This window comes from Salvelinus fontinalis, chromosome 26 (assembly GCF_029448725.1).
Source record: "Salvelinus fontinalis isolate EN_2023a chromosome 26, ASM2944872v1, whole genome shotgun sequence".
In the NCBI taxonomy this organism is placed as follows: domain Eukaryota; kingdom Metazoa; phylum Chordata; class Actinopteri; order Salmoniformes; family Salmonidae; genus Salvelinus; species Salvelinus fontinalis.
In genome coordinates, this window is record NC_074690.1 from 28,036,347 (window position 1) to 28,048,886 (window position 12,540).

Genomic DNA, 12,540 nt, shown 5'->3' on the forward strand with positions numbered 1-12,540 from the left:
ATTCGTTCCTGGTTGTGCCACATGAATAAGGAACCGGGTAAACCAGGACAAAAAAGATCAGGAATCTTCCTCTCCTCGACCTACCAAAGGGATCAAAATGTATGTAATGATTTCATAACAATATTGTATTGTTTATGCAATACTGGTATTGGTGTCTATGCAGTGGATGTTCTTAGCGTTTGCTCGTGTCAAGGCTAGTTGAGGTAATTTATTATTGCTAGTCTCAGGAAGTAGCTAGCTAGCTGCCCTGCTAATGTAGATAGCAGCTGGGTCTGGTTGTCTGCTGATGGTGCTTTCAAGACAAATGGGAACTCGGAAACGTACACGAGGTCAAGTCATGACATCAGTGATCTTCAGGTCGGAAAGTCGGAGTTCTAGAAAGAGGCCCGAGTTTCCAAACTTTTTTTCGGAGCTCTTGGGTGACAACGTTACGAAAATGATCCATCCGCATCGATGTGGCCCAGAAGCCGTGCGTTATTAAGATTCTGAGTGGTCAGATAGCTAGTAACAATGAAATGAAGCTGGCATGTGGGGAATCGTAAGTGGCTCGTTTCAGCAAGTGTTATCTTGTTGTTGATACCATGTCTTGTTTTAAGGTTTTCATGTCAATGCTAATATGGCAAAACATTCACTAGCTAGTTACCCACAACTCCAACGATGTATTTGAGATGCAACAAGTGCTCATTGTGCAAATGTGTTTGTTTTCAATAAACATTTGGAGACTAAATATAGTTTACATGTCAACAATCTAAGCCAACCCCGTCTTTTTTTGCCCCATAGTTGTGCAGGGGTCGTTTTTTTTGCTATTTGCTAGCACAAAGGCCAGCAGATGGCGATATTGAGACGTTTCATATTCAAATCAAACGTTTTCGTCACATGCGCCGAATACAACAGGTGTAGACTACAGTGAAATGCTTACTTACAAGACCCTAACCAACAATGCAGTTTTCAAAAATACGAATAAGAAATAAAAGTAACAAGTAGTTATAAAGCAGCAGTAAAATAACAATAGCGAGATTATATACAGGGGGTACCGGTAATGAGTCAATTGGCGGGGGCACTGGTTAGTCGAGGTAATTGAGGTGATATGTACATGTAAGTAGTTATTAAAGTGACTATGCATAGATAATAACAGAGTAGCGGCGTAGAAGAGGAGAGGGGCAATGCAAATATCCTGGGTAGTTGTTTTGGACGCCCCAGCTAGCACAGTGTATCTGGGCCGATTCTGGCTGAGAGTCAGACTCGGCTGACGTCATATGGCCGGAGTCTGGGCCGCCTTTGGCAGTATTACTTATGGCAAGGATGCGGGGATTGAGCTCGGACCGATTCTGGAGAGTTATCTGGCTCAAATGTATATATTACTTGGGACTCGGACCGGGGCTATTCTATTACTTGGGACTCGGACCGGGGCTACTCGGACTTGGGGCTATTCTCTGGCAGATGATTACACGGGCTGCTTTATATAATTAACATTTAATTTATTTTTTCCATATTTTATAATTGTTTCTGTAATCAAAAAATACAATTAACATTTAAATTCAATTCTTTAAGAGTCCTGTGTAGTATTTGGATACTTTGTGCAAGGCAATTGATAAGCATTTTAAACTTTGGATGGAGCCTCCCGAGTGGCGCAGCGGTCTAACACACTGCATCGCAGTGCAAACTGCTTGCTACAGATGCTGGTTCGGGACCCGTGCCGGCTGCGTCCGGGAGACCCAAAAGGCGACGCACAATTAACCCAGTGTCGTCTGAGTTAGGGGAGGGTAAGATGCCGGCAATGTCGGCTGAATTCCTGTAGACAGAAACGGCCCGTAGCACTTGCAAAGTGATCACATAACCAGCTAAGGAACATTATAACACTTACATCACCACATTACAATGTCAATTGAATATCATAAAATGTCTTCATATTCAGCAAATTCTGGGCCGATTCTGGACAGTCGTTCATTTTGATTCCGGGCCGATTCATTCAGTTCCAGAGGGCCGCTTCTGGGTCGATTCCTCATTGCTAGCTGGGGCAGCATGAGTTCATAAGAGGGTTGGCTGACAACGTTACGAAAATGATCTGCTCGCATCGATGTGGCCCAGAAGCCGTGCGTTATTATTATTACAGTCCAAAGGGAATCCATGCAACCGGCTATACACTCATATACCCTGTGGACCGGTCCATACATAAAACATTCACCATTCAGGCTGCAAAGGTGTTGATTTCCTCCTTAACTTCATTAAATAGCGAGAAGGCAGAAAACAAACTGGGAAAATATGCATACTTTCTTTATGAAACACCATTTTCCACCACTATGCTAGAGGGGCTAAATGCTAGTCCCGGATGTGGCGTATCGCGTTCAGCCAATCTGGTTGCAGCAGTCTTTTTTTTTTTTTACCCTTGCTCTGAACAAATGACTATATGATCACGTGACACCATTAATTCCTTTGTGAAAGATTCAAGCGCTTTGAAACCAAATTAAGGCGGTTAAAAGGTAGACTCAGCGATATGACGTAGATCCAGAAAGTAAACATTATAGTGGGTCAGTTTCCGCAACAACTAAGCGTGTTGAAATAGAGCTATGCTACCCAACCCGAGCCCAACGGGCCCTGACATTACACATCGAGTTAGGGCTGGGTAGGGCCTGTTTTTTTCATCAATAACTAGGGTACGGGTAACACTAAATATATCACTAACATTTTGAAGCTGAGCCATTTGCTTGTGCTCTACTGCGCACTACAGTCATCTGACTAAGATCATAACCTGGTGCCTCAACCTCATCTAATATAAAACAGGTGAGATTATGAAAAAAAGTTGTCAGATTTTTGTGACAAAGTAGCTAACAGCTCTCATGTCTCTTCATTGAGCAGAGCAGCCCAAGTGGAGTCGTTGCTATGGATACACACAGACTCAGAGCCACCAGCGGAGCGCATGCAGAGCGAGCTGTGCGCAGGGAGCGAGTGACAGACAGAGGGTAGCAGCTAATGGGTTTACTAACAGTAAGTTATTTCTGATTTGTGGTTTCGGTCAGGGCCTGGCCTGGCCTTACATTTGGCAGAAGCAATCGTGCCTGGTTAGGGTAGGGTCTGAACTTTGCGTGCATGGGTAGGGCTTGGGCTTAAAAGTCATGCCTTTTGCTGGGCTCTACGTTGAAGCTCGGGGCTCAATTTCTCCACTGTTTTGGTGCTCTGGCTACCATGCTGTGAACAGCGTGAAGCGAATCCGTGCACATGCGCAGATACTGCATCTCGCTCATCTGCGGTGCTGCTCGTGACAACCACTGAGTCTACCTTTAAGATGGCATCTCATGTAGACAACATATGCAGTTTGAGCAAATCCAGGAAGTGACATTGCAGGCAAGCTCAGTACCCCCCATCGAGTAACTCAAGTTGAAGGCCACCTGGGTACTGCAGGCTCCCATTAGCAACTCAATTATCCTTATCTTATTCTGTGTTCTTTTTTAGATTTTCAATAATCAGTTCCAGGAAGTACATCTGCTCTATTAGAAGCAATTATTGGTACCATGATTGGGTCAAAACATTTTCTTATTTATGTGAAGATTGACCACGAAGATTGCAGTTTTTCAATTCACTATACTGTTTTCTGCTAACAATGCCTGCAGTTGCGCGGTCAGCCATGAACCTCTGTGGCTTAATGAGAGGGGGAAGTTCTACTCCCCTGGTCTGAACGCTGTGCCCAATGTCAGGAAGTAGCATTAGCCACCATAGCATGGTGTTGAAAAAGGTGTTTCATAAAGAAAGTACGCATATTTTCCCAGTCCCCCCCCCCCCCCCCTGCCTACTCGCCATTAAATCCAGTTAAGGAGGAAATGTACGCTTTTGCAGCCCGAATAGAGAGTGTTTTATGTACGAACCGGTCCACGTATAGCTGGCTGCATGGATTCCCTTTGGACGGTAAGATGAAACTTCTCAATATCGCCATCTGCTGGCCTTTGGTCTAGGTATAAAAAATGTGGGAGTGGGATGTCTTGCTTCCTCTTCCGTCTCTGATTGTGTGAACGGCTTGCCCTTTTACTTTTGTCTTTCAGGTGTTTCATGTGAGCCTGGTATGATCTGTCCTCAGTACTATTTACACTGGAAGAAAAAAGGTTTGAAATATCTACCAAAAATGTTGTAACTGTAAGTCATCCTGGATAAGTGCTAAATGACTAAAATGTAAAAATGTTTTGTTTTTTTAATAGTTGCAGTGAAATGTGTTATGTTACAGGGTCAGCCATAGTATTAAGGCGTCCCTGGAGCAAATGAGGGTTAAGTGCCTTGCTCAAGAGCACATCGAAAGATTTTTCACCTTCAGCAACATTTCAGTTACTGTCCCAAATCTCTAGCTGCTAGGCTACCTGCCGCCTAAAAGATGTACATTTTCATTCAGTGATAATGCAACCATTTGATTACTTGCAATTTGTGTTGCTTCTAAAGTAGCTGCACTTCATTTAGCTAACTTGATTGCTCAGTTTATAAATGCATGCCGATTTGTTTATTTGAGAATCAGCATGGTGTGTAAAACATTTATACTTGAGTTTTCATAGATACTGTATGGCAAAGTTGTTTTTCTATCCGATTCCCACTTAAACAATGTTTGCTCTCTGTCTTTGCAGAACAAATATTAATATGAATGTATTAAACTGTACTGAAATATCACCTTGTTAGCCCTCTTCTCTCTATTCTGTACTCCAGGCCTGCCCATTGGCAAATGGTATCCTTATTCGACTTGGCTTCCTTTGGGAGAGGCTAACTGTGTGGCAGTATGTCAAATGGGAACGAGTCCTGCATGTTCAGAGATGGAGCCGAGTTTGTGGCCTGCATCTTCCACGCATTTGAGGAATGGTCAGGACTAGGACCCCTGGAAGACTATCTGAGCTATCTGGAGTACCTGGCCTGGGTTTTCACACCTCTGGTTGTTGTTTTCATCCTGCCCTTCCTCATTGTGATCCTCCTCTACCTCTCCATACTCTTCCTCCATGTGTACAAACACAAGAACCAGCTCAGGGAGGCCTACTCCAACAACCTGTGGGATGGTGCTAGGAAAACTCTGGCAACGTTGTGGGATGGCCACGGGTTCATATGGCACGGTATTTATATACATATACAGTGAGCTCCAAAAGTGTTGGGACAATTTTGTTGTTGTTTTAGCTCTGTACTCCAGCACTTTGGATTTTAAATGATACAATGACTGAGGTTAAAGTCCAGACTGTCAGTTTTAATTTGAGGGTAAGGTATTTACATCCCCTGCACCGCTAATGATGACAGATGTTGTCATCTTTGAAGCTTTAACATGAGTCGCAGATCTGCCTGGGAGGGAGGCTAAGGTTGTCAGGCGGGGCCTCTAGGTGCCGCAGTGCCACAATGTAAGCAATGATGGATGTGTTGCAGAGTTTAGGAATAGAGAAGTATAGAGTTGTACTCTTTTTCCTCATCTCTGTATTCTCACACCTCTGTAGTCTCACCTGCCTCTCAATCAGTCATGGGTCCATATTTACAGTGAGCTCCAAGTATTGGGACAGTTACCTGTTTTGTTTTGGCTCTGTATTCCAGCACTTTGGATTGGAAATTATACAATGACTATGAGGGTAAAGTGCAGACTGTCAGCTTTAATTTGAGGGTATTTTTATCCAAATCGGGTGAAACGTTTAGAAATTACAGCACTTGTTTTGTACGTAGGGGGGCAAAAATATTATGACAAATTCACTTATGTGTCTATTGAAGTAGTTTAGTATTTGGTCCCATATTCCTAACTTGCAATGATTACATCAAGCTTGTGACTCTACAAAATTGTTGGAAGCATTTGTTTGTTTTGGTTGTGTTTCAGATTATTTTGTGCCAAATGGAAGTTAATGGTAAATAATGTAATGTGCCATTTTGGAGTCACTTCTATTGTAAATAAGAATATAATATGTTTCTAAACGCTTCTACATTTAATGTGGATGCTACCATATTCCCTTTCTTGACAGGATATGAAATCCATGGTATGGAGAAGATTCCAGATGGAGCAGCTCTTATAGTCTATTATCATGGGGCTATTCCCATCGACTATTATTACTTTCTGGCAAATGTTATCATTCAGAAGGGACGGATTGTTCACTCAGTCGCTGATCACTTTCTGTTCAAAGTTCCAGGTAAGATCTTCACAGATCCATTTCCCAGTATCTAATTATAAAGGTGGAGATGTTTTATTCAGTGTATGTGCCCTCTGTATGTAGTTGGACAATTAAGTGTACAGTATATAGCCTACAGCTGCCTTAGTCCATTCTTACTACATGAGATACTAAGGCTGCGTCTACACAGGCAGCCCAATTCTCCATTTTTTCCTTTTGACCAATCAGAGATCTGATGGGAAATATCTGATATCTGAATAGTGGGAAAAAAAGCAGAATTGGGCACTAAAAGCTGACCTGGTATTCTTCTCTGTAGGGTTCAAGCTGCTGTTGGAGGTGTTTAGTGTGATCCATGGGCCCCAGGAAGAGTGTGTGAAGGCACTGAAAAGTGGCCACCTCCTGGGCATCTCACCTGGAGGCGTGAGGGAGGCGCTCCTCAGTGACGAGACCTATCCACTGCTCTGGGGGAAGAGGAAGGGCTTCGCACAAGTGGCTATCGATTCCAAAGTGGTACATATTGTTTTTAGTCTCCTTCTGTCTTTGTTCCCAAATGGCACCCTATTCCCTATGCAGTGGACTACTTTTAACCAGAGCTCTATGGCGGTCTGGTGCCCTATAGGTAATAGGGTCTCATTTGGAGACAGACAGTGCATGTCACTTTCCTCTTACACAGAATCATCACTTTATTTGAAGTCCTCTTACATGTTTATTGTCTCTACATTTTTTTAGCCAATAATTCCAATGTTTACTCAAAACGTCAGGGAAGGATTCCGATCTCTCGGCGGGTTAAGTATGCTTAACTATTCATTTTAATTGCAGTGTGACAAAATATTTTCTAACTTCACAGAAGAGCATAAATGATCTTGAAAATTGTATATTTCTCAGGCTTTTTCAGATGGTCGTATGAAAAATTCCGCGTGCCGATGGCCCCTGTCTATGGGGGTTTTCCTGTGAAGTTTCGTACGTACTTAGGTGACCCCATCCCATATGACCCTAACATTAGTGCAGCAGAGTTAGCTGAAAAGGTAAGACATTATGCAACTGTGGCACATTTCTGTAATTCAATGGCTACTTACTGTCTGAAATGTAGAGCACACAAAAGTCAAATGATCGGGAAAGACGGGGTCAGAGTGAATGTTCCTCATCTTTCTTTCTGATTTTCAGACCAAACAAGCAGTTCAAGCACTCATTGACAGACACCAAATGATTCCTGGGAATGTCCTTCGAGCACTACTAGAGCGATTCCACAGCAGGCAGAAAGAAAAATAGCCTTTTGAATAGCCATAAGGAATAGCCTTTTTTTGTTTGTTATATGAAGCAGTTACATATTTTATGACAAACTGTTACATATTGAAAGTATTATCATGTGATCAGTTGAATGGTTAACTACAGATTTGGATCTTAATTTGAGCCAGTCTCCTATAGCAGGAAAGTAATCCTGTAGATTATTATTAATGGAAATTTTTGTAGCGGTTGATACATTTTTCAAAAGGAAAAATCTACTTTGAAATGACAAACTTCAGAAGCCTTTTTAACCTCAAATACACTACAAAGTTCTCCTACAACAGGCTGATCAAATTAAGGTCCTGAACCTATACATTATTATTGTAGGTGTATCTTCAGGAGCTTTTTGCACTCAGATTTTGTCACAAAACAATACGTACCGAAGGTATAATACACCGTAATTGGTTAATGTCAAATGTGCATATTGAAGAAATTGTATAGTGTTTTTTTTGTGCAAGTATGTATATACTTTGATTCCACAATTGATTTGCACACATTGTTCTAAGTTCCACCACTGCCAACAATTTATATTTAAGAGGCCTTTATTTTGCTTAATAACTGCAAATATTGAAACGATATAGCAATTGCTATATAAGAAGCAATATAGGTATGAAGACCGGGCAGCTTTATTTCCTTTCACCTGGGTAAAATGTTTGAAATTTACTTAAATAATTGTGTAATTTCCCCCCAAAAATGTATTGTGTACATTATGTGGAATTATGTAAGTATGTACTGTAGTTGTAGCCTATGCACCTTTTAAATCTATTGAGGTCCATTATGAAACAGGACAGAAATGATTTGTAATGTTAAAATAAATATATTTTATTATGAGTTTTGTGTGTTACAAGTCATTTCTGTTATTACAAATACTTAGTTTACTTAAGAAATGGAAATTGAGCAACATACAGCTACACCAAGATATTTGACGTGGTTTTGAAAAAGATATTTTACATTGTTCTTCCATAAACATGGGTACATTTTCTGCACTAGTGTTTTAATGTTTCGATACAACTTTAATCAAGTAATTATTTATGGCCTATGAATCAAATTGAACTAATGTGCAAAAGTTCACTAATGTGTAACCTATTCTAAAACACGTTTAGTGTATTTCTCTGTACTAAAATGTATTTCTCTGTACTAAAATGTTTTGGTGGTAAGGTATTCTGCTTACAGGACGAGCAGAGTTTTGAATGTTGTTTGAGATTGCTCAGTTTGTTCACAATTCCTGGAGGAGACGGGGAAATGTACTTTGTAGTGTGGCTAGATGGTAGCTGTACTTTCCATGGTTATTGTGTATACTTTGTCAAATGTTATTTTGGTTTTCAGTACAAGGAAATTGGTACTGTGTTTAGTAGCGTATTGTAAGGCCATGTGTGCTGGGCACCGGTATGACACTTAAATAAATCACATCAATACATTTCTTTTACCTAGCTTGTCTTGACTTAAACTGCTGCCCAATGAAGGCAATCCAATAGTGAGAATTAAATAATATTTTTGATAAAGTATGATTGGATTTCTCCAATGGCTTTTTGGGGTTATTTCTCAGCACAGACAAACTTCATCACACACAACACAAGCTTAAAGAATGTTATACTACATTGTTACCAGAGCGAAACTGCTTTTGTTTGTCTAAGAGATGCTTGGAACTTAAACTCCAGCCTGAAGAGATCTGAGATATGGAACATTCTTTGCATCCACACTACAGCACATACAGTACTGTACAGCTTATCTTAGTCCAGTACTGTCTAGGCTTTGCCCCCTGTACAGCTCTCACTGCCTGTCCTGTGTGATGTCCTGTTCAACTTATTAGCCTCTGGTTGGCTGATGTAGCCATTGTCTGTATCCTAAATGGCCCCCTCTTCCATAGAATGCACTACATTTGACTGGAGTCCTAGAGGTGCCATTTGGGATGCATACATTGTCTGTGGAGGCTTGGAGTGCTTCAGTCATCCTCTGGAATGGTGGGGACTATTAGCTTTTGTATTATCTAGGTATTGTACTGTATGCCATGTTGTAGCCTACTGAGCCCCTTACTCAGGCATTGAAGAAGACTTGCTGTTAGATATGTCCTATACCAGGGATCATCAACTAGTTTCAGCCGTGGGCTGATTATTTTCTTGGGTGGATGGTCAAGGGGCCAGAACATCATTTCAAATAACTTGTAGACTGCAAATTGACCACAAGAAGCCCAAACAGATATATTTGACAAAACATTATCATTTCAAATCTTGCTTAGATTTGTATATGAATACATGCAGTGCCTTCAGAAAGTATTCCTACCCTTTGACCTGTTCCACATTTTGTTGTGTTACAGCTTGAATTCAGTCAGAAATTTTGTCTCAGCCATCTACACACAATACCTCAATGACAGTGAAAACATGTTTTAAGTAATTTTAGCAAATTTATTGAAAATCAAAAACAGAAATACACTGCTCAAAAAAATAAAGGGAACAGTTAAACAACACAATGTAACTCCAAGTCAATCACACTTCTGTGAAATCAAACTGTCCACTTAGGAAGCAACACTGATTGACAATACATTTCACATGCTGTTGTGCAAATGGAATAGACAAAAGGTGGAAATTATAGGCAATTAGCAAGACACCCCCAAAAAAGGAGTGATTCTGCAGGTGGTGACCACAGACCACTTCTCAGTTCCTATGCTTCCTGGCTGATGTTTTGGTCACTTTTGAATGCTGGCGGTGCTCTCACTCTAGTGGTAGCATGAGACGGAGTCTACAACCCACACAAGTGGCTCAGGTAGTGCAGTTCATCCAGGATGGCCCATCAATGCGAGATGTGGCAAGAAGGTTTGCTGTGTCTGTCAGCGTAGTGTCCAGAGCATGGAGGCGCTACCAGGAGACAGGCCAGTACATAAGGAGACGTGGAAGAGGCCGTAGGAGGGCAACAACCCAGCAGCAGGTCCGCTACCACCGCCTTTGTACAAGGAGGTGCACTGCCAGAGCCCTGCAAAATGACCTCCAGCAAGCCACAAATGTGCATGTGTCAGCATATGGTTTCACAAGGGGTCTGAGGATCTCATCTCGGTACCTATTGGCAGTCAGGCTACCTCTGGCGAGCACATGGAGGGCTGTGCGGCCCCCAAAGAAATGCCACCCCACACCATGACTGACCCATCGCCAAACCGGTCATGCTGGAGGATGTTGCAGGCAGCAGAACGTTCTCCACGGCGTCTCCAGACTATCACGTCTGTCACATGTGCTCAGTGTGAACCTGCTTTCATCTGTGAAGAGCACAGGGCGCCAGTGTCAAATTTGCCAATCTTGCTGTTCTCTGGCAAATGCCAAACGTCCTGCACGGTGTTGGGCTGTAAGCACAACCCCCACCTGTGGACGTCGGGCCCTCATACCACCCTCATGGAGTCTGTTTCTGACCGTTTGAGCAGACACATGCACATTTGTGGCCTGCTGGAGGTCATTTTGCAGGGCTCTGGCAGTGCACCTCCTTGCACAAAGGCGGAGGTAGCGTTCCTGCTGCTGGGTTGTTGCCCTCCTACGGCCTCCTCCACGTCTCCTGATGTACTGGCCTGTCTCCTGGTAGCGCCTCCATGCTCTGGACACTACGCTGACAGACACAGCAAACCTTTTTGCCACAGCTCGCATTGATGTGCCATCCTGGATGAACTGCACTACCTGAGCCACTTGTGTGGGTTGTAGACTCCGTCTCATGCTACCACTAGAGTGAGAGCACCGCCAGCATTCAAAAGTGACCAAAACATCAGCCAGGAAGCATAGGAACTGAGAAGTGGTCTGTGGTCACCACCTGCAGAATCACTCCTTTTTTGGGGGTGTCTTGCTAATTGCCTATAATTTCCACCTTTTGTCTATTCCATTTGCACAACAGCATGTGAAATTTATTGTCAATCAGTGTTGCTTCCTAAGTGGACAGTTTGATTTAACAGAAGTGTGATTGACTTGGAGTTACATTGTGTTGTTTAAGTGTTCCCTTTACTTTTTTGAGCAGTGTATATCCATTTACATAAATATTCACACACCTGAGTCAATACATGTTAGAATCACCTTTGGCAGCGATTACAGCTGTGAGTCTTTCTGGGTAAGTCTCTAAGAGCTTTGCACACCTGGATTGTACAATATTGGCACATAATATTCTTCAAGCACTGTCAAGTTGGTTGTTGATCATTGCTAGACAGCCATTTACAAGTCTTGCCATAGATTTACTATCTGATTTAAGTCAAAACTGTAACTAGGCCACTCAGGAACATTCAATGTCGTCTTGGTAAGCAAATCCAGTGTACATTTGGCCTTGTGTTTTAGGTTATTGTCCTGCTGAAAGGTGATTTTGTCGCTCAGTGTCTGTTAGAAAACTCCAACAGGAGTTTTCCTGTGCGTAGCTCTATTCCGTTCTTATCCTAAAATACTCCCTAGTCCTTGCCGATGACAAGTATACCCATAACATGATGCAACCACTGCCATGCTTGAAAATATGAAGAGTGGTACTGAGTGATGTGTTGTGTTGGATCATCTCCAATCTCCAAATCTGCCAATTTTTTTTAGGTTTTAAGTGCCTTATTGCAAACAGGATGCATGTTTTTGAATATTTATGTTCTTTATAGGCTTCCTTCTTCTCACTGTAATTTAGGTTAGTATTGTGGAGAAACTACAATGTTGTTGATCCATCCTCAGTTCTCTCCTATCACAGCCATTAAACTCTGTAACTGTTTGAAAGTCACCATTGGCCTCATGGTGACATCCCTGAGCGATGTCCTTCCTCTCAGGCAACTGAGATAAGAAGGACACCTGTATCTTTGTAGTGACTGGGTGTATTGATACACCCTCCGAAGGGTAAATAATAACTTCACCATGCTCAAAGGAATATTCAATGTCTGCTTTTTTGTTTTTGTTTTTTATCCATCTACCAATAGGTGACCTTATTTGCGAGGCATTGGAAAACCTCCTTGGTCTTTGTGGTTGAATCTGTGTTTGACACTCACTGCTCGACTAGGGGACCTTACAGATTAAACACTTTTACTGCGCACAGAGTGAGTCCATGAAACTTATGTGACTTAAGCACATTTTTACCCCTAAACTTATTTCAGCTTGCCATAACAAAGGTGTTGAATACTTATTGACTCAAGACATTTCAGCTTTTCATTTTTTATTAATTTGTAAAAATGTCT

At 42.0% G+C, this 12,540-nt stretch overlaps 1 protein-coding gene across 4 annotated transcripts; it reads left to right on the forward strand.

Annotated features, from left to right (window-relative positions):
* Positions 1 to 8,799, forward strand: LOC129824047 (transmembrane protein 68-like). Of its 4 annotated transcripts, none has more exons than XM_055883328.1 (8): positions 1 to 99; positions 4,035 to 4,125; positions 4,681 to 5,075; positions 5,955 to 6,119; positions 6,415 to 6,608; positions 6,828 to 6,888; positions 6,984 to 7,123; positions 7,263 to 8,799. In XM_055883328.1, exons 3-8 carry the CDS (start codon positions 4,751 to 4,753, stop codon positions 7,365 to 7,367), a joined length of 990 nt encoding a protein of 329 aa, XP_055739303.1. In that variant the 5' UTR covers positions 1 to 99; positions 4,035 to 4,125; positions 4,681 to 4,750; the 3' UTR covers positions 7,368 to 8,799. The 4 variants fall into 4 exon arrangements, with proteins under 4 accessions (XP_055739303.1, XP_055739302.1, XP_055739305.1 ...); XM_055883327.1 differs by having other exon boundaries at positions 4,035 to 4,094; XM_055883330.1 differs by lacking the exon at positions 1 to 99 and adding an exon at positions 164 to 538 and having other exon boundaries at positions 4,035 to 4,094.
* Positions 8,800 to 12,540: the final 3,741 nt, after the last annotated feature.

What these genes read in the sequence shown, in the direction of transcription:
- LOC129824047 (XM_055883328.1), top strand. Translation starts at nt 4,751, where the DNA reads ATGTCAAATGGGAACGAGTCCTGCATGTTCAGAGATGGAGCCGAGTTT. An exon ending in TGGCTATCGATTCCAAAGTG is followed by an intron (nt 6,609 to 6,827) that starts GTACATATTGTT and finishes ACATTTTTTTAG; the next exon opens with CCAATAATTCCAATGTTTAC. An exon ending in CAGCAGAGTTAGCTGAAAAG is followed by an intron (nt 7,124 to 7,262) that starts GTAAGACATTAT and finishes TCTGATTTTCAG; the next exon opens with ACCAAACAAGCAGTTCAAGC.